The sequence below is a fragment of the Pristis pectinata genome, chromosome 37 (assembly GCF_009764475.1).
Source record: "Pristis pectinata isolate sPriPec2 chromosome 37, sPriPec2.1.pri, whole genome shotgun sequence".
In the NCBI taxonomy this organism is placed as follows: Eukaryota; Metazoa; Chordata; class Chondrichthyes; order Rhinopristiformes; family Pristidae; genus Pristis; species Pristis pectinata.
Genome location: NC_067440.1, coordinates 8,378,878 through 8,406,808, shown reverse-complemented (window position 1 = coordinate 8,406,808; position 27,931 = coordinate 8,378,878). Strand labels below are relative to the sequence as shown.

General features: G+C 48.9%; 1 protein-coding gene across 1 annotated transcript; it reads left to right on the top strand.

The window, feature by feature from the left end:
* The first annotated feature begins 1,280 nt into the window (after positions 1–1,280).
* On the top strand, positions 1,281–26,745 carry LOC127586549 (zonadhesin-like). The gene is made up of 12 exons (XM_052044587.1): positions 1,281–1,359; positions 4,084–4,225; positions 5,636–5,885; positions 8,884–9,013; positions 10,605–10,815; positions 13,052–13,213; positions 14,163–14,290; positions 16,343–16,542; positions 19,829–19,961; positions 21,695–21,802; positions 26,024–26,111; positions 26,561–26,745. The coding sequence occupies exons 7-12, from the start codon at positions 14,203–14,205 to the stop codon at positions 26,703–26,705; spliced, it is 762 nt and encodes a 253-aa protein (XP_051900547.1). The 5' UTR covers positions 1,281–1,359; positions 4,084–4,225; positions 5,636–5,885; positions 8,884–9,013; positions 10,605–10,815; positions 13,052–13,213; positions 14,163–14,202; the 3' UTR covers positions 26,706–26,745.
* Positions 26,746–27,931: the final 1,186 nt, after the last annotated feature.

Sequence of the window (27,931 nt, the reverse complement as noted above, 5' to 3'; positions counted from 1 at the left end):
ATGCCTTAGCGATTCAAGGGCTCATTCATTAGGAGCAGAATTAGGCCATTCGGCCCATCGAGTCTGTTCCGCCATTTAATCATGGCCGATTTTTTTGTCTCAACCCCATCCTCCCGCCTTCTCGCCATAACCCTTAACCACCTCCCTCCCCCCCCCCGACAATCCAGAACCTATCGATCTCTGCCTTAAATACACCCCAGTGACTTGGCCTCCACCGCCCTCTGTGGCAACGGATTCCACAGATTCACTGCCCTCTGGCTGAAGAAATTCCTCCTCGTCTCAGTTCTAAAGAGACGTCCCTTCATTCTGAGGCTGTGCCCTCGGATCCCAGACTCCCCCACTGAGGGAAACATCCTCTCCATGTCTACTCTATCCAGGCCTTTCAGTATCCGGTAGGATTCAGATATGGATACTTCTTAAATGTTGTGAGAGTCTCTGCCTCCACTGACCCCTCAGACAGTGAACGCCAGATTAAATCACCCTCTGGGTGAAAAAAGTTTTCTCCTCGGGTCATTCTTACCCATCACCTTAAATCCATGCCCTCCAGTTTTAGACAATCCTGCTACGAGGAAAAGTTTCCCAGCCTATCTCTACCCCTCTCCGATGGTAGCAGCGAGAAGATGGTATGTCCTGGACCCTTGCAACTTTCTACAGATGTACGGCGGAGAGCATTCTAACTGGTTGCATCACAGCCTGGTGTGGAGACGTACATTAGGCTGCAGAGGGCTGCACACTCAGCCAGCTGCATCACAGGCACAACCCTCCCCACCATCGAGGACATCTTCAAGAGGCGGTGCCTCAAGAAGGCGGCATCCCTCACCATCCGGGACATGCCCTCTTCTCGTTACTACCATCGGGGAGGAGGTACAGGAGCCTGAAGACCCACACTCAACGATTCAGGAACAGCTTCTTCCCCTCCGCCATCTGAACAGTCCATGAACCCATGAACACTTACTCGTTATTCCTTTTTTTTTGCACTTTTTTTGTAGTTTATAGTAGCTTTATGTCTTTGCGCTGTACTGCTGCCACAAAACAACACACTTCACGTCATATAAGTCAGTGATAATAAATCTGGTTCTGATTCCAAGTTCTGGACACCTCTGCCGGGTCCAGGTCCCACTGACGTCTGCCCTTTCTCCCCCTCCCCTAGCTCTGGCCTGCGGTAAGGGCAGCCACTACACCGAGTGCGCGTCCCCCTGCCCGGCCACGTGCACCGACATCTACGCCTCCTCCACCTGCGAGAGCAACCGCGCGTGCGTGGAGGGATGCCAGTGTGACAGCGGCTTCGTGCTCAGCGACAACCGCTGCGTCCGGCTGGAGGATTGCGGCTGCGTCGACTACAACAACGACTACCACGAGGTGGGTTTGGTGCGTCCCCGGTGGTAAGTAGGTGGATCAGAGCGACGGAGACCACTTGGGCCAATGATGAAGCATCTCGACCAATGATCAATCATTTGATCTCTAACCATGAGAACCATAACCTGGGCTCGTTCGTCACCGTTAGCCAGAGTTAAAGTTCATGTCTATTGTTGTAGGCACACACACCCAGGGTGTAATGGGTTTGATGTCTCTGGGCCTGTACTCGATGGAGTTCAGAAGGATGTGTGGGGGGAATCTCATTGAGACCTCCCGGATACTGAAAGGCCTGGATAGAGTGGACATGGAGAGGATGTTTCCATCAGTGGGAGAGCCCGGGATCCGAGGGCACAGCCTCAGAATGAAGGGACGTCCCTTTAGAACTGAGACGAGGAGGAATTTCTTCAGCCAGAGGGCAGTGAATCTGTGGAATCTGTTGCCACAGAGGGTGGTGGAGGCCAAGTCATTGGGTGTATTTAAAGCAGAGATTGATAGGTTCTTGATTGGTAAGGGCAGTTAGGGGGGAAGGCAGGTGAACGGGGTTGAAAAACTCAGCCATGATTGAATGGCGGAGCAGACTTGACAGGCCAAATGGCCTCAACTTGCCAAATGTCACAATGTTCCTATTAGATCTCTCCCATCTCACCTTAAACCCGTGTCCTCTAGTTCTTGATTCCCCAACCCTGGGGAAAAGACTATGTGCATTCACCCTATTGATGCCCCTCATGATTTTATACATCCCTACAAAATCACCCCTCATCCTCATACCCTCCAATGAATAACGTCCTTGCCTTCTCAACCTCTCTCCATAACTCAGTCCCGGTAACATCCTTGTAAATCTCCTCTGCATTCTTTCCAGCTTAATATGACTCTATAACCTACGTTTGTCATGTTTGTAACGTCCTGCAGCAAGCTAATTTTCATGGCATTTTTCCCTGGGTATATATGCCCACGACAATAAACTTGAAAACACTCAGTGGGTCAGACAGTGTCTGTGGAGATAGAAACATTTAACGTTTCAGGTTGAAGACCTCTCATCAGAGCTCAGACTTACCTCGCCATTCAATATGATCATGGCTGATCTACCCTAGGCCTTTTACGAGGATGTTGCCAGGACTCGATGGCCTGAGTTATAGGGAGAGGTTGGGCAGGCTAGGACTTTATTCCTTGGCGCGTAGGAGACTGAGGGGTGACCTTACAGAGGTGTATAAAATCATGAGGGATGTAGATAGGGTGAATACGCACAGTCTTTTACCCAGGGTTGGGGAATCAAGAACTGGAGGGCATGGGTTTAAGGTGAGAGGGGGAAGATTTAAAAGGGCAACTTCTTCACACAGAGGGTGGTGGGTGTGTGGAACGAGCTGCCAGAGGAAGTGGGTGAGGCAGGTTCAATAGCAGCGTTTAAAAGGCATTTGGACAGGTACATAGATAGGAAAGGTTTAGAGGGAATTGGGCCAAACGCGGGCAAATGGGACTAGCTTCGGTGGGCGTCTTGGTTGGCATGGATGTGTTGGACTGAAGGGCCTCGTTTCTGTGCTAATTGACTCTGTGAGCAGGCACTGTAATGTAGCAGTTAATGTAACGCTATTACAGCGCCAGCGACCCAGGTTCAATTCCGGCCACAGTCTGTAAGGAGTTTGTACGTTCTCCCCGTGTCTGCGTGGGTTTCCTCCGGGTGCTCCGGTTTCCTCCCACATTCCAAAGACGTACGGGTTAGGAAGTTGCGGGCGTGCTATGTTGGCGCCGGAAGCGTGACGACACTTGCGGGCTGCCCCCAAGAACACTCTACGCAAAAGATGATTTTCACTGTGTGTTTCGATGTACATGTGACTAATAAAGAGATCTTACCTACTCTTCTGTGACAATTGCCCATCACCCCCAATCATAAGAAGGGGTTGTTGTGGAAAGAATAAAGGGGAAGTGATGGTAGGGTGGAGACCGTGAGTCTAAATGATAGGGGTGGAGCTGGCTGCGAGGGTGGTGATTGTGCGTCTAGATAATCCATCTGTAGGAGCTGGAACTAGAAGGAAGAAAATGGCCTCAAAGCCTAATCAATGACCCACCTTTGAAGTTGCAATGGGGAGTGGGGGTGAGGGGTGTTAAAAGTCTCCCTGGTTGGCAGAAGCTATGTATTTTGCTTTATGATTCTGGGGCAGCTTGTGGCAGCCGTATAAAACTTTTAGGATGAGCCACACTTGGAGTCCCAGTCGCTCCATTACAAGTGGAGAGGGCGCAGAAGAGGTTCACCAGGATGCTGCCTGGATTAGAGAGTGTGAGCTATAAGGAGAGGTTGGACAAACTAAGGCTGTTTTCTCTGGAGCGTCGAAGGCTGAGGGGAGACCTGATAGAATTTTATAACGTTACGAGGGGCATCAATAGGTTAGACAGCCAAGATCTTTTTCCCAGGATAGAAATGTTGAATACCACAGGGCGTGGCTTTAAGGTGAGAGGGGGAAAGTTTAAGGGAGATGTGCGGGGCAGGTTTTTTACACAGAGAGCGGTGGGTGCCTGGAACGGGCTGCCAGGGGTGGTGGTGGAGGCAGATATGATGGAGGGGTTTAAGAGGCAGGTAAACGCATGAATGTGCAGGGAATGGAGGGAGATGGATCATGTGCAGGCAGAAGAGGTTTAGTTTAATTTGACGTCGTGGTCCGCAGAGACGTGGTGGGCCGAAGGGCCTGTTCCTGTGCTGTACTATTCTGTGTTCACTTTGCTGCTCTCTTCCAGTCTGGGGACAAGTGGCTGAACCAGCATTGTGACACCAGATGTACCTGCAACAAAGGACAGCTGAGCTGCAAGGCCCACAAATGCAGCGAAAACTCGGTGTGCGCCCTGAAGAAGGACGGAAGATACAAATGCAGACCTGTCTGTAAGTAATGCACAGCTGCCCCTTCCTCACACCAACACCTCCCACCCCCCCTATTGCGTTCCCTGCTGGCCTGGTCCCGGTGACTGCACACCTCTTCACTGTTTGCCTGAGTCAGTGATGCTTCTCTCCAGGGAACAGACACACCCTGGGGAGCAACTGATGATCAGTGGTCGTGGGTGGTCGAGGCATTGATGTGTCCTTGGGGATATCAGGCACAGCATGAGGGTGCAAGCAATGTGAAGTCATAAAGGAAAGTGATTGCATTTATATTGGAATTGGAACTGGAATTGGAATTGGTATTAGTAATGGAATTGGTATTGGAATTAACTTTGGTATTGGAAATGGGAATTGGTATTGGAAATGAAATTCGAATTTGAATTGGAATTGCTATTGGTATTGGGATTGGTATTGGCATTGGAATTGGCACCAGGCAGCATCCTGGTGAACACAATGGAGACACAAGAGACTGCAGATTCTGGAACCTTCTGCTCCAACATCCTGGTGGTGAATCTCTTCTGCACCCTCTCCAAAGCCTCCATGTCCTTCCGTAATGGGGCGACCAGGACTGCACATAAGAAGTGCGGCCTAACCAAATTGGTATTGCCTTATTATTGTCACTTGTACCGAGGTACAGTGAAAAACTTGTCTTGCATACTGATGGTGCAAGTCAATTCATTACACAGTGCAGTTACATTGAGTTAGTACAGAGTGCATTGATGTAGTACAGGTAAAAACAATAACAGTACAGAGTAAAGTGTCACAGCTACAGAGAAAGTGCAGCGCAATAAGGTGCAAGGTCACAACAAGGTAGATCGTGAGGTCAGAGTCCATCTCATTGTATAAGGGAACCGTTCAATAGTCTTATCACAGTGGGGTAGAAGCTGTCCTCGAGCCTGGTGGCACATGCCCTCAGGCTCCTAGCTAACGGGAGAGAAGAGAAGAGAGAATGACCTGGGTGGGTGGGGTCTTTGATTATGCTGGCTGCTTCACCAAGGCAGCGAGAGTCCATGGAGGGGAGGCTGGTTTCCGTGACACGCTGGGCTGTGCCCACAACAGTTTCTTGCAGTCCTGGGCAGAGCAGTTGCCACACCAAACCGTGATGCATCCGGATACAGCTTGCAACACGACTCCCTTAAACTCAATGCCCTGACCAATGAAGGCAAGCATGCCGTAGGCCTCCTTTACCACCCTCTGTTCTTTCAGTGAACTCTAGACTTGGACCCCAAGATCCCTCTGAACATTTTCTGCTATGGTTCCGCTATGGGGAGAAGTTCCTCACTGTCCGAGCTATATCTGCCTTTCATAATTTTATAAGCAGCTGTCAGGTCCCTCCTTAGATCATATACTGATACACTAACCCCATTTTCCAGCACATTGTCCATAACCTGCTATTGTTTGTCCCTTTACCAGCGTTTGAAGCGTGCCTCATCTCAGGCGACCCTCACTACCTGACCTTCGACGGACTGGGCTCACCACTTCCAAGGGAAAGGCACCTACACCCTGGCCACCACCTACGCCGACTCCGAGACCCTGCAGCCGTTCAACATCGAGGGCAGAAACAAAGTGCGGGCGGGGTAACAAGAAGGTGTCCTACTTGGCCACGGTCTACATCGACGTCTACGGCCACTCGATAGAATTCCACAAGAGGAAGCGGCTGCTGGTGGGTGCAATGTGGAAGGAGGCCACTCGGTCCGTCAAATCTATGCCAGAGCATTCCCATCAGTCCCACTTATTTCCACGTAACCTATTCTCTCCCACAACAGATGAAGGGTCTTAACCCGAGACGTCGACTGTCCGTCTCCCCCCACAGACACTGCCTGACCCGCTGAGTTCCTCCAGTGTCCTGAGTGTCCCAGCATCTGCAGTTCCTTGTGTCTCTATTCTCCCTCAGGTGTCTGTCAGCTCCCCCCCCCCCCCCCCGATTCTCCTGCCTCCTAGGGAGACTTACAAGGACCAATTTTCCGACCAGTCTTTGGGATGTGGGAGGGAACCGGAGCACTCGGGGAAACCCACTCAAGTCACGGGGAAAACGTGCAAACTCCACACACACACACACACACACACACACACACACACACACACACCACACCACCACACACACACACACACACACACACACACACACACACACACACACACACACACACACACACAGTGCCGGAGGTCGGGATCAAACCCCTGGTCCCTGTGGCCGTGAGGCAGCGGCCCTACCCGCTGAGCCACTGTGCCGCCAGCCAGTGGATCCATTGCCAAAAGCAGCTGTGATAATGATAAACTCAGGATGTTGGTATTCCCTCATGTCAAGGGCAAGAGAACCAGGGCAGGTAAGACAGTTATGATGCAAGGGAATGGCAAGAGGGGCTGAACAACCTCCCTCTCATTCTGAAGCTCCCAACCCTGCCCGACTGGTGGGGAAGTATCTCACCTCTGCGTAGAAGGGTGAGTACAAAGAGGGGAGATTCAGGGAGGATTGGATACCACTGAAGCTCTTATATGGGAGCAAATGGGCTCAACAGCCAACAATGATGTGTTCTTGGAGACTGAAGGGTTAATTGGGTTCAAGAGCAAAGGTAGATTTTCTTGGGTACTCCTTGGCTTATAGATACCAATGTCTTGTTATCATTACCAGTTCAGGGGAGTGCTGCTATAACACGATAGTTAATGCAAACTGTGTTTCCTAATCCATCAGTCGCAATATAACCAATATACATCATGGAAAGGTGTGTTATACCCTGTACCGCATGTACACTCACTCGATGTCAGGGGTTCCCACAGGGAGTTACAGCACAGAAACAGGCCCCTTCGGCCCAACTCGTCCATGCCAACCAAGTTGCCGAATTGAACTAGTCCCATTTCTCTGCATTTGGCCCATATCCCTCTAAACCCCTCCTATCCGTGGACCTGTCCAAGTGTCTTTTAAATACTGTAATTGTACCTGCCTCAACCACTTCCCCTGGCAGCTCGTTCCATGTACCCACCACCCTCTGTGTGAAAAAGTTGCCCCTCGTTTAAAATCTTTTCCCCTCTCACCTTAAACCTATGCCCTCTAGTTTTAGCAAGCAGGCACGGTAGTGTAGCAGGTTAGCGTCACGCTATCACAGCGCCAGCAACCTGGGTTCAATTCCGGCCGCTGTCTGTAAGGAGTTTGTACGCTCTCCCCGTGTCTGCGTGGGTTTCCTCCGGATGCTCCGGTTTCCTCCCACATTCCAAAGACGGACGGGTTAGGAAGTTGTGGGTGTGCTATGTTGGCGCCGGAAGCTGTGGCGACACTTGCGGGCTGCCCCCAGAACACTCTACACAAAAGATGCATTTCACTGTGTGTTTCAATGTACACGTAACTAATAAAGAATCTGATCTGATCCTGAGAGGGAGACTAGTTTTAACCCCCTACCCTGGGAAAAGACTGTGGCCCATCCACCTTATCACCACTTTATAAACCTCTATCAGGTCACCCCTCAGCCTCCTTCGCTGCAGGGAAAAACAGTCCAGATAATCTAACCTCTCCTTACAACCCAAACCCTCCAGTCCCGGCAACATCCTCATAAATCTTTTTTTTGCACCCACAATCTCTCTTCTCACTGGGGTTCTATTACTAAGGATCTGTATCTTGATTGGTATTGGTTTATTATCGTCACTTGTACCGAGGTCAGTGAAAAACTTGTCTTGCAAACCGATCGTACAGGTCAATTCATTACACAGTGCAGTTACATTGAGTTAGTACAGAGTGCATTGATGTAGTACAGGTAACAACAATAACAGTACAGAGTAAAGGTCACAGCTACAGAGAAAGTGCAGTGCAATAAGGTGCAAGGTCACAACAAGGTAAATTGTGAGGTCAGAGTCCATCTCATCATATAAGGGAACCGTTCAATAGTCTTATCACAGTGGGGTAGAAGCTGTCCTTAAACCTGGTGGTATGTGTCTCAGGCTCCTGTCTCTCTATCAGATAGGAGAAGAGAGAATGACGCTGGGTGGGTGGGGTCTTTGATTATGCTGGCTGCTTTGCCAAGGCAGTGAGAGGTAAAGACAGAGTCCAAGGAGGGGAGGCTGGTTTCTGTGACGTTGCTGGGCTGTGTCCACAACTCCCTGCAGTTTCTTGTGGTCCTGGGCAGAGCATCCAGATACGATGCTTTCTGCTGGTGCATGGACAAACGTTGGCGAGTGTCAACGGGGACATACAGAATTTATTTCGCCTCCTGAGCAAGTAAGGCGCTGCTGAGCTTGCCTGGCCGTGGCATCTACGTGATTTGACCAGGACAGGCCATTGGTGATATTCACTCCCAGGAACTTGAAGCTGCCCACCCTCTCGACCTCAGCACCAGTTAATGTAGACAGGTGCATGTACACTGCCCCCTTTCCTGAAGTCAATGACCAGCTCCTTTTGTTGACACTGAGGGAAAGGTTGTTGTCGTGACACCATGCCACTAAGCTCTCTATCTCCTTCCTGTACTCCGACTCATCGCTGTTTGAGATACGGCCTACAATGGCGGTATCATCTGCAAACTCATACAGACAGGTCCCGTGTATCTGGTTCCTGTAGACCCAGGGCACACCACTCTACTTGAACTACATGGCATTCCTCACTCCACTGGTGTTTCAGACTGAGATACATCTCCATCCCGACAGCCATGAAAGTAATTTCTTCTCTTGACACACAGCTGGATGATGAAGAGGTGACACCTCCATACAAATCACGTGAAGGTTTCCACATCTACCAGAAGTCCAGGACCCTGTATCTGGAGACGGACTTTGGTCTCTCCGTCAACTTTGACGGAAAAGAGAATGCAGGTAAGGGACCTTTGCAAATTGGCATCACAGTTGAGTTTATCTGCACCCTGCCAGCTCATGACCCGAAGATCATCAAAGGACTAGATCTCCCCTGTATTGTCCACTGTTTGTTTAAGGTTCTTGGAGAAAGGTTTACCTTTTCTGCATTTTAAAGGGTGTGGGCAGAACCTATTGCCGAATGTGTGACATTGAGATACTTCCTCAATGTCATTCTAAGATTAAGCAGACTCAGAGGGCTTGAACTTTACATTCCCGTTCCACTGTAAGACTTTTTCATTAATCCTAAGCCAATGTCTGTCTCCACTGTCGGCACACATAGCTGTGTCTATAGCAGTGGTTTTCAAGGTGAAGCTCGCAGCTTTTGGGTAGGTTGTTTAAGGATGGGTTACCAACGTGGATCAGGCAGAGGTTGGTACTGTGGGGGCCCCAGGGGTGTAGGTAGCACAGAGCAGGGAAGGTCAGGGAGCTTGGAGGAATGTGGGGGAGAGGTCCAGGGAATGTGGGAGAGAGAGAGGTCCATGGAATGTGGGAGATATCCAGGGAATGTTGGAGATATAGGTACAGGGAATGTAGGAAAGAGGGATCCAGGGCATGTGCGAGAGAGAGAGGCCCAGGAGAAATGGGGGAGAGGTCCAGGGAATGTGGGAGAGAGAGACCCAGGGAAAGTGGGGGAGAGAGTTCCAGGGAACGTGGAAAAGAGAGAGACCCAGAGAAAGTGGGAGGGAGAGGTCCAGGGAATGTAGGAAAGAGGGATCCTGGGCATGTGCGAGAGAGAGAGGTCGAGGAAAAATGGGAGAGAGAGATCTAGGGAATGTGGGAGAGAGGAAGGCCCAGGGAAAATGGGGGAGAGAGATCCAGGGAATGTGGGAGAGAGAGGTCCATGGAATGTGGGAGAGGGAGAGCTCCAGGGAATGTCCAGGGAATGTGGGAGAGGGAGAGGTCCAGGGAATGTGGGTGAGAGAGGTTCTGGGATTGTGAGAGAGAGAGGTCCAGGGAGCCAAGGACACAGCAGAGAGGGAGTCTTGGGAAATGCAGGATAGAGAGGCCCAGGGACGTCAGAGAGAGAAGTCCAGGGAGCTGGAGGGATTGCAGATCCTTAGACAGGACAACTGCACGTTCTCCTCACGCCCTGGTTGCTCCAACCCATGCCCACTAACATACACAAAACACCATTTTTTCATGACGCTGTCTCTCAGAGTTTAACCAAGGTGGCTTGATTGCACCTACAGTCAGATGGTTGCCATTACTGGGTGGGTGGGTGAACCACTTGTGTGTCACCTAAGGAAAGTGTGAAACACCCTGATTTCTAAGTCCTGTGGATGCTTCTTCGAAAGCACCTCCCAAACACAAGACCTCCTAGATAATGGGGCTTAGAGAACACCCTTCGCAAGGCCCACATCCATCTTCTCAGGACTTATATCAGTGACCGTTCATTGTCACTGGGTCTAAGTCCTGGCACTTCCCAATGAACAGCATTGCAGGGGTACGTCGCCATGGGAACCAGAAGGAGGCCCGACACCACTGAGGGCTACAAGGAACGGGTAGCCGGTAACTCGCTGTGACTTAAGGCACCCACATTGTCCTCCGCCAGATATTATTGTTCCCAGCCTGTACAAGAGGAAGGTCCGAGGGTTGTGTGGCAATTATGACGGGAGATACAGGAACGACTTCACCCTGCCGGACGGCACGCGGGTTTCCGACCTGGAGGAGTTTGGGAATAGCTGGGAAGTAGAGGACGACGATGATGATGACTATGAACGGAAGAGGAAGTGGACACAACCGTCCGAGCTGAGGAGGTTCAGGTGAGGAACCCCCAACAACCATGTCTCCAGGTGGAGCCCCTCCATCTGGGCAGTACTGACCTCAGAGAAGTGAATTCATATAACACCACTCTCAACCTCAAGACACCCCAGAGCCCACTACAGCCATTGAAGCTTCCCCACCACCCACCCACCCCCCCCCCCCTTGTAACACAGCGAATCAAGGCAGCCAATTTTCGCACAGCAAGATCCCACTAACAGCAGTATGGTGATGATCAGGTCTTTCTTTTAATTGATAATCGATGAGGGAACAAGGTTGGCCAAGCGGTTGGGGAGAACTTCTCCACTCTCCTCAAGTCAACCAGATGAAGCCTTAACTTGGTTCCCATCAGCCAAAACTCTGCAGAGGAGGGCACCAAGCACAGGCCCGTCAGTCTCTGCTGTTGGGTAGCACTGAGACAGAAGGTCACAGGTTCAAATCCCACTCCAGACTTGAGTGTATCAGCCAGACTGAGACTTCAGTGCGGGACTAAGTGGCTGCCCTGCTAGAGCCCTGTCTGTCGGTGGAGACATTAAACCAAGACTCTGCCTTTTTCCCAGGGGGAAGTTAAAAGTTCCCATCTCACTAATTCCAAGAAAAGCAGAAAGGTTTCCCCAGTATTATAAGCAAAAAAGTGCTGGAAACTCTTGGGAGGTCAGGAAAAGAGAAGCAAAGTCCAAAGTCAAAAAGTCGAGTTTATTGTCATCTGCACGTCCATGTGTGAAAAACTTACTTGCAGCAGCATCACAGGCACAAAGCATCACAGACACAACATTCACAAGAAAAACATCAAATTATACAAGAAAGAACACAATGAGAACGAAAAAAAAATGAAGTCCATTGTAGTGCGAAGTGGTCACAGTGTCACTGTACTGAGGTAGTGATTAGGGTTGTGCTGGTTGGTTCAAGAACCGAATGGTTGAAGGGAAGTAGCTGTTCCTGAACCCAGTGGTGTGGGACTTCAGGCTTCTGCACCTCCTGTCCGATGGGAGCCATGAGAAGATGGCACGGCCCGGATGGTGGGGGTCTTTGATGATGGATGCTGCCTTCTTGTTGATGTGTTGTTTCCTGCATTTTTCTTTTTGTGGGGCATTTTCTGATTTTCATTTACTGAGATCTTTATCTCAATATTCTCCCTCAGTCAACTTCACTCAAACAGACGAACTGATCATTGTCACTTTGCTTTTTCTTTGTGGGAGCTTGCTGTGCACAAACTGGCTGTCATGGTTACCCGTACCACAGCAGTGACCCCACATTTCATTGGCTAGAAAATTGATCCTGACGTCATTAAAGCTGTGTTTTTTACCTTTGCTCCTTCTGGCAACTTTAACACAACTGAGCCTATTGCTGCTCAAACCCGATTAATTTAACCTTGGTCATTAAAATAGTCAAAGAACTGAGTTAAGTTGATCAGGGATGGCACGGTGGTGCAGCAGGTGTGTGTGTGTGGTGTGTGTGTGTGTGTGTGTGTGTGTGTGTGTGTGTGTGTGTGTGTGTGTGTTTGTGTGTGGTGTGTGTGTGCTTGTCTCCGTGCATGTCTCTGTGTGTGTGTGTCTGTGTGTGCTTGTCTCCGTGCATGTCTGTCTGTGTGTGTCTGTGTGTTTGTGTGTGCGTGTCTCTGTGCATGTCTGTCTGTGTCTGTGTGTGTCTGTGTGTGTGCTTGTCTCTGTGCATGTCTGTCTGTGTGTGTGTGTGTGTGTGTGTGTGTGTGTGTGTGTGTGTGTGTGTGTGTGTGTATGTGTGTGTGTGTGGAGTTTGCACGTTCTCCCCGTGACGGTGTGGGTTCCCCCCCCGGGGGCTCCAGTCCCCTCCCACGTCCCAACGACGTGCGGGGGTCGGTGGGTTAGTCGGCCGCTGTTAATTGCCCCCCTAACGTGTGGGTGAGGGGTAGAATCTAGGGGGGGGGGATTTGATGGGAATGTGGGGAGAATGAAAAATTGGATTAGTGTAGGTTGATTGTCAGCACAGACTCGGTGGGCTGAAGGGCCTGTTTCCATGCTGTATCTCTCCATAACTTAACTACGTTTCACGGTCATGGTGAAAAGTCCGGGGAGTGGGATTGATCCAATTGCTCTGCCAAAGGGCATTAATCACCAAGATGGGCCGAATATTCCAGCAGAATTGTTCTAACCCAGTGAATGGCGGGTTCTTGTACAGAACTCGAGCTGCTGCTCAGATGGAGTTTGGTTGTGCCTATCTTTGTTCTGGTTACTAAGTGGCTCTCTATGTGTGGAACAGGCGTGAGAATGTTGAGGAGGGCACAGATCCCGAGCCGGAGACCGGATACGTGAGTTGCGATGCTTCCACCTTCAACAGCACAACTCAATGTGGGGCTCTTCTGAACCCTCAAGGGCCGTTCCGCAACTGCCATCCTTTTATTGAACCAGAATTGTATTACCGGTAAGCAAACTTCAATAACATCAGCGCTTAATGCAGATAAACACGAGGCAATGCGTTCTGGAAAGTCAAATGAAGGTAGGACTTTCACAGTGAATGGCAGGGCCCCAGGGGGTGTTATAGAACAGAGGGGCCTTGGAGTTCAGGTACATGGTTTCCCGAAAGCAGAGTCACAGGTAGACAAGGTGGTGAAGAAGGCTTTTGGCACACTGGCCTTTATCAGCCAGGGTATTGAGCATAGAAGCTGGGAGGTTGTGGTGCAGTTGTCCAAGAGGCTGCCCTTGGAGTATTGTGTTCATTGTTCGTCCTGCTATAGGAAAGGTGTTATTAAACTGGAAAGGGTGCAGAAAAGATTTACAAGTTGCCAGGACTTGAGGGACTTGAGTCCTAGGGAGAGATTGGACAGGCTGCGACTTTAACTCCTGGAGCAAAGGAGAATGAGGGGTGACCTTATAGAGGTGTATAAAATCACGAGGGGCAGAGAGAGGGTGAATGCACAGTCTTTTTCCCAGGATTGGGGAATCAAGAACTAGAGGGCACAGGTTTAATGTGAGAGGGGAGAGATTTAACAGGAACCTGAGGGGCAACTTTTTTACGCAAAGGTGTGTATATGGATCAAGCTGCAGTTGGACAGGTACATGGACAGGAAAGGTTTAGAGGGATATGGGCCAAATGGGATTAGCTCAGATGGGGATCTTGGTTGGCATGGACAAGTTGGGCCGAAGGGCCTGTTCCGTGCTGCGTGACTGGCTCCACTGCGTTCTGTGCGGAGCACGATGTACGGAGAGGTGTGATCCCGACTCCCTCGTCAGATGTCTTGGAAATGTTCCTTCCTTGATTTTATTGCATTTTCCAAGTTTGATTTGGAGCCGCAGGTCCTGCCATCAGCCCTGGTCGGCCCCTTCCCCAGGTTGCCGCGGAGACACTGACCTTCTCCCTCTGCCTCTGACAGGAACTGCCTCTATGACTTGTGTCAGACCGCTGACCCCGAGATGCTGTGCGCCAGCTTTGAGATGTACGTCCAAGCCTGTCAGGCGAACGGCACCGCTCTGCCTGACTGGAGAAAATACACAGGCTGTGGTGAGTCTGTACCTGAAATACTGGGGAGGGTCCGAGGAGCAACTGGTGGGTGAAAGATCCAAGTGCCCATGCCTTGCGTCGAATCCATGTCCCCTGTTCGCTTCCCCCCCCCCCCCAACACTGATCCAACCCCTTCCTGATTTCCTTTCTCCTCCCTGCTTCCGGGATGCCACAGCTTATTGTAGACCCCAGGGTTAGAATCCAAGGTGGAGACCATTGACTCAGTCACTTCTGGGTGCTGGGGAGTTTACCTTTGTTGACAGTACATTGGCCAACGGGCAGGAAATTCTGTAGGAATTCATGGATACAACTTTACCCCCTCTCCCTGATACGTGTACAAGACTAATCAGGAATCCCCCATGGATAAGGGTGTACAGGCCAAGGTATTTTTCACTCCTTGGAAACCCAAGAACATCCTTGGAAATATGAGCAGGAGGGAGCTTTATTGTACCAGCATACAGTAAAGTTCAACATATCCGACCCTGGTCTCAGCACCACTTGCTTATTCCAATGTACGTCACTCCCATGTAGAGTCTCTCTCAATCTTGAACGTAAAATTGGTAGCTTGGTTTATTATTGTCATATGTACAGTGAAAAACTTGTTTTGCATGCCATTCATACAGATCAATTCATTATACAGTGCGTTGAGATAGTACAAGGTAAAACAATAACAGAATGCAGAATAAAGTGTTACAGTTACAGAGAAAGTGCAATGCAGGCAGACAATAAGGTGCAAGGTCACAACGAGGTAGATTGTGAGGTCAAGAGTCGATCTCAATGTATAAGGGAACCGTTCAATAGTCTTATCACAGTGGGATAGAAGCTGTCCTTGAGCCTGGTGGTACGTGCTTTCAGGCTTTTGTATCTTCTGCCCGATGGGATGGGGGAGAAGAGAGAATGTCCGGGGTGGGTGGGGTCTTTGATTATGCTGGCTGCTTTTCCAAGGCAGCGGGAAGTGTAGACAGAGTCTGTGGAGGGGAGGCTGGTGTCCGTGACGCGCTGGGCTGTGTCCACAGCTCTCTGCAGTTTCTTGCGGTCCTGGGCAGAGCAGTTGCCGTACCTAGCCGTGATTCATCCGCATAGGATGCTTTCTATGGTGCATCGATTAAAGTTGGTGAGGGTCGACGGGGACATGCCGAATTTCTTTATAGTCAGTGTTTCCCTTATTCTCGAGGGTGGAGAATTCCAAAGAGTGACACTCAACCATTTCCTCTGGCAGTTCGTTCCATAGATCCACTGCCCTCTGTATCAAGAAAGTGCCCCTCGAGTCCCTGTTAAATCTTTCACCTCAAATCTGTGCCCTCTGGTTTTTAGTTCCCCTTCCCTGGGAGAAAGACTGTGCACATTCACCCTGTCTAAGCCCCTATTGATTTCATACACCTCTATCAGGTCACCCCTCAGTCTCCTATCCAAGTTCTTTGATCATGAAGGTCAGGGTGTCTAATTTGCACATCAGTGAGCAAATCTTATCGAGTCGTAGGATCACAGAGAGATTCGGCACGAAACAGGCCCTTCAGCCCACTGAGTCCGTGCCGACCATCAACCACCCACTTACACCGATCCCACTTCATTCTCCCCCCCTTCCCATCAACTCCCCCCGGATTCTACCCCTCACCCACACTCTAGGGGGACAATTTACAGCGGCCAATTAACCCACCGACCCCGCACGTTGTTTGGATGTAGGAGAGAACTGGGGCACCTGGGGGAAACCCATGCAGTCACAGGGAGAACATGCAAACTCCATGCACGCATGCGCATGCATGCAAGCACGCACACACGCACACACGCACACACAGACACACGTGCACACACACGCACACAGACACACATGCACACACAGACACGCACACACACCGCACACACACACACACACACACACACACACACCACACACACACACACACACACACACACACACACACACACACACACACACACACACACACACACACACCCCCCCCCGGAGCTGTGAGGCAGCAGCTTTACCCACTGCACCATCTGATTTCAGTGGGGAGCGATGCCCGTTCTAACAGCAGTGTTCCTGTTTTGCAGCGATGGCCTGTCCCCCCAACAGCTCGTACAGGCCCTGCATGGCTGCCTGCCCCCCCACCTGTGCAAACCTGGCCGCCCCATCAGAATGTGACAGCCCATGCATGGAAGGATGTGAGTGCAACAGGGGCTTTGTCTACAGCGGCTTTGACTGTGTGCCTTACAGTCAGTGTGGCTGCACCTACCGGAACAAGTACTACGAGGTGAGTGCAACAACAACTTGCATTTGCAAAGCACCTACATCAATTCCAGTCCCACCTAGCTATCCAAGAGGGTCATCAAGAATTACAGGGGGACCTTGAGCATCTGGGTAAGTGGGCCGAGGAATGGCAAATGGAGATTAATTTGTGAGGTGTTACATTTTGGGAAGACAAATCACAGTAGGACTTTCACAGTGAACGGTAGGGCCCTAGGGAGCATTGTAGAACAGAGGGACCTAGGTTCTCTGAAAGTGGCATCACAGGTGGACAGGACAGTGAAGAAGGCGCTCGGCACGCTGGCTTTCATCAGTCAGGGCACTGAGTATAGAAGTCGGGATGTTACGTTACAGTTATACAAGACGTAGGCGAGGCAGCACTTGGAGTATTGTGTTCGGTTCTGGTCACCCTGCTATAGGAAAGATGCCATTAAGTTGGAAAGAGTGCAGAGGAGATTTATGAGGATGTTGCCGGGACTCGAGGGACTGAGTTATGGAGAGAGGTTGGGCAGGTTGGGATTTCATTCACTGGAGCGTAGGAGAATGAGGGGTGACCTTATAGAGGTGTACAAAATCATGAGGGGCAGAGATAAGGTGAATGAACACAGTCTTTTCCCCAAGGTTGGGGAATCAAGAACTAGAGGACATAAAAAACACAATGATGCTAGAGGAACTCAGCAGGCCCGGCAGCATCCATGGAGAAGAGCAGGTGGTCAACGTTTCAGGTCAGGACCTTCTTGAAGGGTCCTGACCCGAAACGTTCACTGCCTGCTTTTCTCCACGGATGCTGCCTGGCCTGCTGAGTTCCTCCAGCATCATTGTGTTTTTCATCTAGATTCCAGCATCTGCAGTCCTTTGTTTCACTAGAGGACACAGGTTTAAGGTGAGAGGGGAGAGATTTAATAGGAACCCGAGGGGCAACTTTTTCACCCAGAGGGTGGTCCGTATATGGAACGAGCTGCCAGAGGAAGTGGTTGAGGCAGGAACATCAACAACATTTAAAAAACACTTGGGCAGGTACATGGATAGGAAAGGTTTAGAGCGATATGGGCCAAACACAGATAAATGGGACAGGCTTAGATTGGTTGGGCTAAAGGGCCTGTTTCTGTCCTGTATGGCTCTATGACTCAAATTATCAATTATCAAACAAAATTTGATCCCAAGCCACACTGGCTAAAGGCCTGGTCAGACAGGTAGGCCTTAAGGAGACTGCTAGTGGATTATTCAACAGGAGGAACTTGCAAACTGAGCCTGCTCTCTCCCAACAGCCGTGGGTACACTTCCAGTCGATTTATCGGAATGCTATCGACAGGGAAAGCCCTGGACCAACTCAGTTATAACATCATGACTGCCAATTCAACATAGTCCGGGAAGAACCTGGGTCCTCATCAGAAATAAGCCTGCTCCACCATTCGTGAAGATCAAGGTTGATCCCCTAACTCAGCACCATTTTCCTACCTAATCCCCGTGTATAAGAATTATTGGTCACATCCATGAACATAGGACATAGAACAGTACAGCACAGGAACAGGCCCTTCGGCCCACAATGTCTGTGCCGAACACAATGCCAAATTAAACTAGATCTCTTCTGCCTGCACACTATCCATCTCCCTCCATTCCCTGCATATCCATGTGTCTGTCTAACAGAGTCTCAAACCCCTCTATTGTATCTGCTTCCATCACCGCCCCTGGCAGCCCGTTCCAGGCACCCACCACTCTCTGTGTAAAAAAATCTTGCCCCACACATCTCCTTTAAACTTTCCCCCTCTCACCTTAAATGCACGTCCTCTAGTTCTAGACAATGCTACCCTGGAAAAATTATTCTGACTGTCTACCCTACCCATACCTCTTGTAATCTTATAAATTTAAGATTCCGACGCTCCAGAGAAAACAACCCAAATTTGTCCAACTTCTCCTTAGCTCATGCCCTCTAATCCAGGCAGCATCCTGGTGAACCTCTTCTGCACCCTCTCCAAAGCCTCCACATCTTTCCTGTAATGGGGCGACCAGAAATGCAGGCAATACTCCACGTGCAGCCTGACTAAAGTTTTAACTATACTCAACAATAGAGCATTCCAAGGATTCCAAAGATTCACAGCCCTCTGAGTGAAGAAATTTCTTCCATCTTAGTCCTAAACTGCAATTATGTCAGTCCTAAACAGCCATGCCCACCTCTTGCAACAATTCCTCCTAGTTCTACTTACACACTAACCTTTGGTAAATTGGTTTATTATTGTCACTTGTACCGAGGTGCAGTGAAAAACTTGTCTTGCATACCATTCATACAGATCATTTCACCACATCAGTACATCGAGGTAGTACAAGGGGAAAACAATAACAGAATGCAGAATAAAGTGTTACACTTACAGAGAAAGTGCAGCGCAGGCAGACAATAAGGTGCAAGGCCATCACAAGGTAGATCGTGAGGTAAAGAGTCCACCTTATCATATAAGAAGTCCATTCAATAGTCTTATAACAGCAGGGTAGAAGCTGTCCTTGGGCCTGGTGGTACGTGCTTTCAGGCTTTTGTATCTTCTGACCGATGGGAGGGGAGAGAAGAGAGAATGTTCAGGGTGGGAGGGCTTTGATTATTTTGGCTGCTTTACCGAGGCAGCGAGAAGTGTAGACAGAGTCCACGGAGGGGAGGCTGGTTTCCGTGATGTGCTGAGCTGTGTCCACGACTCTCTGCAGTTTCTTGTGGTCCCGGGCAGAGCAGTTGCCGTACCAAGCTGTGATGCATCCGGATAGGATGCTTTCTGTGTGCATCTGTAAAAATTGGTGAGGGTCAACTGGGACGTGCCGAATTTTTTAGCCTCCTTTTATATTTCTGTGCTGTTTCTAGTCCAGACTTCATGCCTCCCTTCATATCCTGTAAACTCTGCCTGGTGAACCTTAGACCTTGTGCTTTTCCGAGGCAGCCAGAAGTATAGACAGAGTCTATGGAGGGGAGGCTGATTTCCGTGATGTGCCGAGCTGTGTCCACAGCTCTCTGCAGTCTCTTGCAGTCCCGGGCGCTTGGAGAAAACAGCTTCTCAGGCTACCCGCCTCCCAGGCTTCTGTACGTCTCCTTGAGACCACCTCTGTGTATGTGCTGACCTTTCTTTCTGCAAGGACGATGCCCCCATCTCCCATGGGTCATTCTGATGCCAGTGCAGTGAGGTAACATTTTTACAGACGTCCTATCAACCCCGACCCTAGCTCAGGGATGGCGAGGCTATGATTGGTATTGGATACTTTCCGTAGCACACAGCGCATTGTCTAATTGTATTGCTTCTCCTCCAATTATGATACAGGTTGGAGAAAGGTTCCTCACTGATGACTGTACAGAAGATTGCAACTGTAATATGACAGATACCATTCAGTGTTCGACAATGCGTTGTCCTGAGAACACAACATGCACCATCATCAACTCCAAAAGAACATGTGGTAATTTCTCTCCTCTAATTATTAACATTCTTCTTTTAAAGTCAAAACGAGCTCCTTCTTAAGCAGTACTTCGGGATCGAGGATGACCTGTTTCTACTCTGGTTCTGAGGTGGTTGATAAGGCTCGTTTGGGAACCACACTCTCTTCCATATATTGGGCAGGAGGTCAAAGTCCAAGTCAAAGTCGAGTTTATTGTCATCTGCACAACTACATGTGTGCACAGGTGCAATGAAAAACTTACCTGCAGCAGCATCACAGGCACAGAGCATCAGATAAGAAGCATTCACAAGAAAAACATCAATTAAACATAATTATGCAGAATTTTTACAAGAACAAACAAAACAGAAGTCCATTTTAGTGCAGACTGATCAAAGAGGCCATAGTGTTGCTTAACTGTAGTGATTAGGGTTGTGCTGGTTGGTTCAAGAACCGAATGGTTGAAGGGAAGTAGCTGTTCCTGAACCTGGTGGTGTGGGACTTCAGGCTTCTGTATCTCCTGGCCGTTGGTAGCTGTGAGAAGATGGCACGGCCCAGATGGTGGGGATCTTTGATGATGGATGTTGCCTTCTTGAGGCAGCGCCTCCTGTAGATATTCCCGATGGTGGGGAGGGACACCTCTGTAATCAAAGTTCAAATCCAATCCACTGTCATGGAGCAAGACTTCTTCTATCTATTGAACATAGGAATGTTATGGCAAAGTTGTCCCTACTTATCGATCTCACTAGGAATATGGGAAAGGTGCAGATTTAGGTAAAACATTCAAGGGGGTTATGAGGAAAAACTTTGATTTTAACATAGAAACCTGCCTGAGGGTCGGGAGTAACTTGCTTATACAGCAGCTTTGTGGGGTTTTGCTGAGGTCAGTATTGGACCCCCCAGACTCTGTCGTGGGTGGGGTAGGAGGGTGCCGACAGGTTGGGACGCAATGAGGTGATGAGGACGTGGAGGGAATAAAAACAAGGTTAGTTGAAGGGTTAGAGTAAATGGGTGTGTACGGTCTCTGTGGACTGAGGGACATGTTTCTGTGCTCCGTCTCTCCGTGGCTGTCAATTGAAGATTGAGACATCAGATAGTGTACGATACATGGAAGTAACGGTGAACAGGAGCTGGGGGCAAATGACCACTCTATCCTCTTCATACCCTTTATTGTGTGGAAAGTAAATGTGAGACACTGTGGCAACAGAAGATGAATATTGTGTAAAATGACCTCATTTAATGGGTTGGAATTAAAAAATGTCAACTAATTGTTTGATTTTCATAAGTGCAGAGAGAGAGAGAGAGAGTGTGTGTGTGTGTGGTGTGGTGTGTGTGTTACCATCTGAGTATGTTTGTGTGTTAGTGTATGTGTGTGTGTGTACATGTGTTTGTGTGTGCATTTGTATGTGTGTGTTCATGTGTGTTAATATATGTTAGTGTATATTAGTGTGTGTTAGTGTGTGTTTGTGTATGTGTGTGTTTATGTGTGTTAGTGTGTTTTAGTTTGAGTGTGTTAGCGTGTGTGTTAGGTTGAATGTGCATGTGTTTGTGTGTTGTGTGTGTTTGTGTGTGTGTGTGTGTGTGCATGTGTTTGTGTTTTGTGTGTGTGTGCATGTGTGTTTGTGTGTGTGTGCATGTGTGTGAGCGTGTGTGAGTGTGTGTGTGTATGTGAGTGTGCATGTGTTTGTGTGTCTGCGTGTAAAATGGATTTCTGCATTACTGATGAATTATTTAACGATTGATTTGTTCCTCAATAGGGCTCACTTGTGGCAGCGATACTTGTCAGAATGGCGGCACATGTGCAGAGACTAAAAGTGGAATTAAATGTTTGTGTCATCCGTTGTACAGAGGGAAATACTGTGAAGGTAAAGCTTCCACCATCAGTTTGGGCTTTATTTCCCATGAAAACCTTTTAAAACTGCAGGTGCTGGAAAATTCGAGATAAAAACTGAAAATGTTGGAAAAACTCAGCGGGTCAGGCAGCAGAGATGAAGGGCCCAGATCTGAAATGTCAGCTCTGTTTCTCTCTCCACAGAGGCTGCCTGACCTCCTGAGTATTTCCAGCATTTTCTGTGTTTACTTTTATTTTACGTGCACCGGGTAGAGCTAAATCTTGAAAGGTTCAGATGGAAAAGTTAGGGATAAACTGTTTCCACTGCAGAACAAAGAACAAAAGACTTGCATTTACATAGTGCCTTTCACATTCCTTTCAGGATGTCCCAAACATTTCACAGCCAATGAAGGATGCAAGGGGGTTGCTGAGCAGAAGCGGAAGGTTTCAGACAATAGCATAAAGAAGTTGAAGTGTATTTTTTTTAACAGAGAGTTGTTACAGTGTGGACACACTCCTAAAAAAACAGCGGAAGGAAATCCAACAGGGTCATAGACGGTGAAAGCACATAGTCTTTATTCCAGGGAGCAGGCATGGTAGTGTAGCGGTTAACTCAATGCTATTACTGCACCAATGAACCGGGTTCAATTCCCGCCACTGTCTGTAAGGAGTTTGTATGTTCTCCCCGTGTCTGCGTGGGTTTCCTCCAGGTTCTCCGGTTTCCTCCCACATTCCAAAAGACGTACGGGTGAGGAAGTTGTGGGCATGTTATGTTGGCGTCGGAAGCGTGGTGACACTTGTGGGCTGCCCCCAGAACACTCTACGCAAAAGATGCATTTCACTGTGTGTTTCGATGTACATGTGACTAATAAAGAAATCTTATCTGATCTTATAAAAACAAGAGGGCATAGGTTTAAGGTCAGAGACGAGAGATTTAAAAGGGACATCAGGGGCAGCTTCTTCACACAAATGGTGGGGCATATTTGGAATGAGCTGCCAGAAATAGTGGTTGAGGCGGGCACATTAGCAATGTTTAAAAGCCATCTAGATAAGTCCATGGATAGGAGAGGTTTAGAGGGCCATGGGCCACATGGGACTAGATCACTGGGCAACAGTTAGTATGGACAGGATGGGCCAAAGGGCCTGTTTCCATGCTGTATGACTCTATGACTCCATAAAAGCTTTCAAATCGAATTAATAAATGCTTCAAATTTGCCAGGTTCTGGGGAAATAGCAGTGGCAGTGGGATTAATTAGATAGCTCTGTTAAAGCATTAGCACAGATGTGTGGGCCGAATGCCTTGCATCAATGCAAGAAATTCTATATTCCATGTCTTTGTTGAAACATAGAAAACCTACAGCACAATCCAGGCCCTTCGGCCCACAAAGTTGTGCCTAACATGTCCCTACCTTAGAAATTACTAGGCTTACCCATAGCCCTCTAGTTTTCTAAGCTCCATGTACCTATCCAAAAGTCTTTCAAAAGACCCTATCGTCTCCGCCTCCACCACCGTTGCCGGCAGCCCATTCCACACACTCACCACTCTCTGAGTAAAAAACTTACCCCTGACATCTCCTCTGTACCTACTCGCCAGCACCTTAAACCTGTGTCCTCTTGTGGCAACTATTTCAGCCCTGGGAAAAAGCCTCTGACTATCCACACGATCAATGGCTCTTATCATCTTATACACCTCTATCAGGTCACCGCCCACCCTCCGTCGCTCCAAGGAGAAAAGGCCGAGTTCACTCAACCTGTTTTCATAAGGCATGCTCCCCAATCCAGGCAACATCCTTGGAAATCTCTTCTGCACCCTTTCTATGGCTTCCAATATCCAGAACAATTAAAGAATTGGCAACCACTGAGTCAGAAGAGAACAATTATATTTTTTGATGATGACTTGCTGTAGAATATTGTAGGATGGTGGGATTTTTTTTGCCACACCACAGTCAAAGTCGAGCATATTGTCATCTGCACAAGTCCATGTATGCACAGGTACAATGAAAAACTTACTTGCAGCAACACCATACAAGCAGCATTCACAAGAAAAACATAAATTAAGCACAGTTTTTACAAGAAAGAACGCAATTAGAACCAAAGTCCATTTTAGTGCAAAGTGATCAAAGTGGTCTTAGTGTTGCCAAGCTCGAGTGATTAGGGTTGTGCCGGTTGGTTCAAGAACCAAATGGTTTCCTGGGTTTGCCTTGTTAGTACATTGGACGTTGTCACAGACACTGTGGAGACTTGTGCAGACTCGGGGAATGGGGTGACGAGACACTTAAGCAGGATGCCCGGCGGCTGCATGTCCCCTGTTTGCTTTCTGCTCCCCGGTGACGAGACGTTTTCACTTGAGGGAGAGTCTCGAACGAGGGGACGGAGTTCCAGGTCATTGAAAATCAAGGTACATAGTAATTACTTCTTGCAGAGGGCGGTGAATTCACTGGGGGGGATTCAAAGAGGAGGTGGACAGACTTTATGAAAGATCGGGGCGAGTGAGGGTGATGGGGAACTGGGACAGAAGAGGAGATGAGGCCTGGGGTAGATCAGAAATGGTGGGGCAGGCTAGAGGAGCCGAGTGGCCTATTCGTGCTCCGCTTTTCTTGTGTTGTCCGTAATCTCATCAAAAACTCACTTCCCCACCAAGACCTGTTCACTGCTATTCTCACTGACCCAGTTAGACTTCTGGTTGGCCAACACTTCATAGACACTGGATAAACTGGGGCTGTTTTCTCTGGAGTGTAGGATGCTGAGGGGTGACCTTAGAGAGGTTTATAAAATCAGGAGGGGCACAGATAAGGTGGACGGTCATAGTCTTTTCCCCAGGGTAGGGGAGTCTAAAACTAGAGGGCACAGGTTTAGAGACTGCACTTGGGCTGGAAGAACAGAAGTGAGAATAAAATGGAACAAGAAGGTCTCTCAGTAGTTGAAAGGGATAGACCATAAGATCACAAGATATAGGAGCAGAATTAGGCCATTCATCCCATCGAGTCTGCTCTGCCATTCAATCATGGCTGATTTTTTTCTACCTCATTCTACTGCCTTCGCCCCATAACCCTTAACCCCCCTCATCAATCAAGAACCCATCAATCTCTGCCTTAGATACACCCAATGACTTGGCCTCCACAGCCCTCTGTGGCAGTGAATGCCACAGATTCACTGCCCTCTGGCTGAAGAAACTCCCCCTCATCTCAGTTCTAAAGCCACATCACTTTATGCCCTTGGATCATAGACTCTCCTAACTAATGGATCTCAAATTTATATAGAGTTCAACAGGACAGAAACAGGCCCTTCGGCCCAACTCGTCCATGCTGACCGAGGTGTCTTCCTGAGCTAGTCCCATTTGCTTGCGTTTGGCCCATATTCCTCTAAACCTTTCCTATCCGTGAACCCAAATGCCTTTTAAACGTTGCAATTGCACCCACTTCCTCGGACAGCTCTTTCCACATATCCACCAGCACTAATGTCTGTGTCTTCAGTGCTAAGAGAGGAACTCTTGAAGCCAGCTATTGCCCTGATAATTGACGGATTCCAACCTGTGATGTGGCTTGATTAGCATTTTGCAAGGCGGCGTGTGTAGACAGAGAGGGAGGAGCTCACCTTAGCTCAAAGCAAACCTTCAGTCTTTCTGCAACTCATACAGATGGGATGGAAGACTTGGCTTAAACTAAGATGGATGCTCCTGCTCCCTATACATCCATGTCCCCTTGAAAAATGGTAGTAGGCACAGAGCAACGTCACAGTGTGGGCCAATCTGCCGGGGGCATGTAGTTCAGAGGCACAATCAATAGTCAAGGATAAGATAAGATTTCTTTATTAGTCACATGTACGTCAAAACACACAGTGAAATGCATCCTTTGCATAGAGTGTTCTGGGGGCAGCCCGCAAGTGTCGCCACGCTTCCAGCGCCAACATAGCACGCCCACAACTTCCGTTTTTGGAATGTGGGAGGAAACCGGAGCACCCGGAGGAAACCCACGCAGGCACAGGGAGAACGTACAAACTCCTTACAGACAGCGGCAGGAATTGAACCCGGGTCGCTGGCGCTGTAGTGGTGTTACGCTAGCCGCTACACTACCGTGCCTGACATCACTCTCTTGCAACGCAGACTTTCATAAAGCTTCTGCACACATTGAGAATCCACACTGTGACCACCACCCATGCTGCCTATAGTGGGAACAGGAATTTCAACATGGCAAGCTCATAATTCCAGCTGATTGGAATGCTGCAGACTGACCGATGTTTCTTCATTGCTTCCCAGATAACACCATCATCATCATTATTGCAGTACTGGTACCCATTGTGGTCCTTCTCATCGGAGCCCTGATGATTTACCTCTTCTGCTGCAGGTAAGTGTTGGGGGAATGTGGCTGACACAAAAAAAAAGCTGCTTTCACATTTTCAGCTGTATTAGTTTGAGGCTGATCAAGGATCAAGGTTCCAGCTATGATGTGTTCAGCCCCGACTGCATCGAGAGGCTGCTCAGAGCAGAGGACAAAGACAGCGAATTTAGTTAACACTAATCTAACTCATATAACAAAGTACATCCAGCTGGGGCACAGCTCTCTCCCACAGCCCTGTATCAGTCCCCAGACTGATCCCACTGCCCCGTGCTCTCCCCACAGCCCTGCACCAGTCCCCAAACTAATCCCACTGCCCCGCTCTCCCCCCACAGCCCTGCATCAACCGCACTGCTAAGAGATAATCCCGTTATCGGGCAAAACTGGTATAAGGTGGGGTGGGCTGTAGCAGCCAAGGCTGTGTCCGATGATTCCGATTGCTTTTGTTTCGTGGACAGGAACGGAGGGGTGAAGGAAAGAGACAGTACGAGTGACATCAGCTCCATTGTGAGTTACGACAACATAGCAGACCTGACGCAGAGCTGGCAGCTCGACCAAGGTGCAAGGCACGGCGGGGTATCGAACCCGCAATACCAGCGCTAACCGCACTGATGCCCGGGACTGAAACTGATTTGTCTGAGATTTAAAAAGATCAATTGTCACACATGCCGATCGATCCAATCACCGCTTTCTGCCCATCCCATTGATAACAACTCTTCCAAATTCCCCCCTCCCTTGTTTAATCACTGACCTGCAGTGTGAATAAAATCCTTCCCAATTCAAGTTCAAGTTCAAGTTTATTGTCACAGGCACACATACCCTGGGTATAAATATCATGAAAATGAGCTTCTGGCAGCAGCAGCACAGTACGTTACAAACATTACAAATAAAAATTAGCATAAACTTAAATTAACATAAATTATTTATCTTACACAACAAAATTAACATAACGACCCTAGTGCAAGATTGAGAGAGAGAAAAAGAAATCCAGTCCGAGGCAGTGTTGGGGTTTTTCAGGTGGGTTCAAGAACCCGACGGCAGTGGGGAAGAAGCTGTTGTTGAACCGTGAGGTGTGAGGTCTTCAGGGTGCTGTAGCTCCTGCCTGATGGCAGCATCGAGAAGAGGGCACGGCCCGGACGGTGGGGGTCCCTGATGGTGGATGTCGCCTTCCTGAGACATCGCCTCCTGTAGACGTCCTCGGCGGTGGGGAGAGCTGTACCCGTGATGGAACTGGCTGAGTCCCACGACTCTCTGCAGCCTCTTGCGTTCCCGTGCGTTGGAGCCCACACACCAGGCCGCGATGCAACCAGTCAGGATGGGAAACGCACAATTTTTGATCCATTTCTTTCCAACAATGGATGCCTGTGAGGGAAAAAAACTTCCACCCTAAGAACAGCAACGATTTTAAATCACTGCCAGGGAGTGCCATGGAAATAAAAATCCTCTTCACATTTGAAAGATGCCTGGATGAGTTCTTGAAGGGCCATTACTTACAAGGGTGCAGACAGGGAGCTGGGAAGCAGGAGTATATACTTCTGCTGTAACACAGGCAAGTTGGATATAACGTGATTAATGAATTAGGAAACACTATTTGCATTAGTTATCACGCGATTTCAATCAGGAACAAGAGAAAACCACTTAAGAACCACTTTGGAAACTGACAAGCAGAAATAAAAGCTGTCTCAGGAATAAAATAAATGTAACCACCCCGCAGTAATCAGACACCACTGTCTCTTAAGAACACAGGCTGCTAGTTTCACCACGTGAGGCCACTTAAGAGAGTTGCTTTGGAAAATGACAAGCCGTCGCTTCTGTTGTCTCTTGAACAA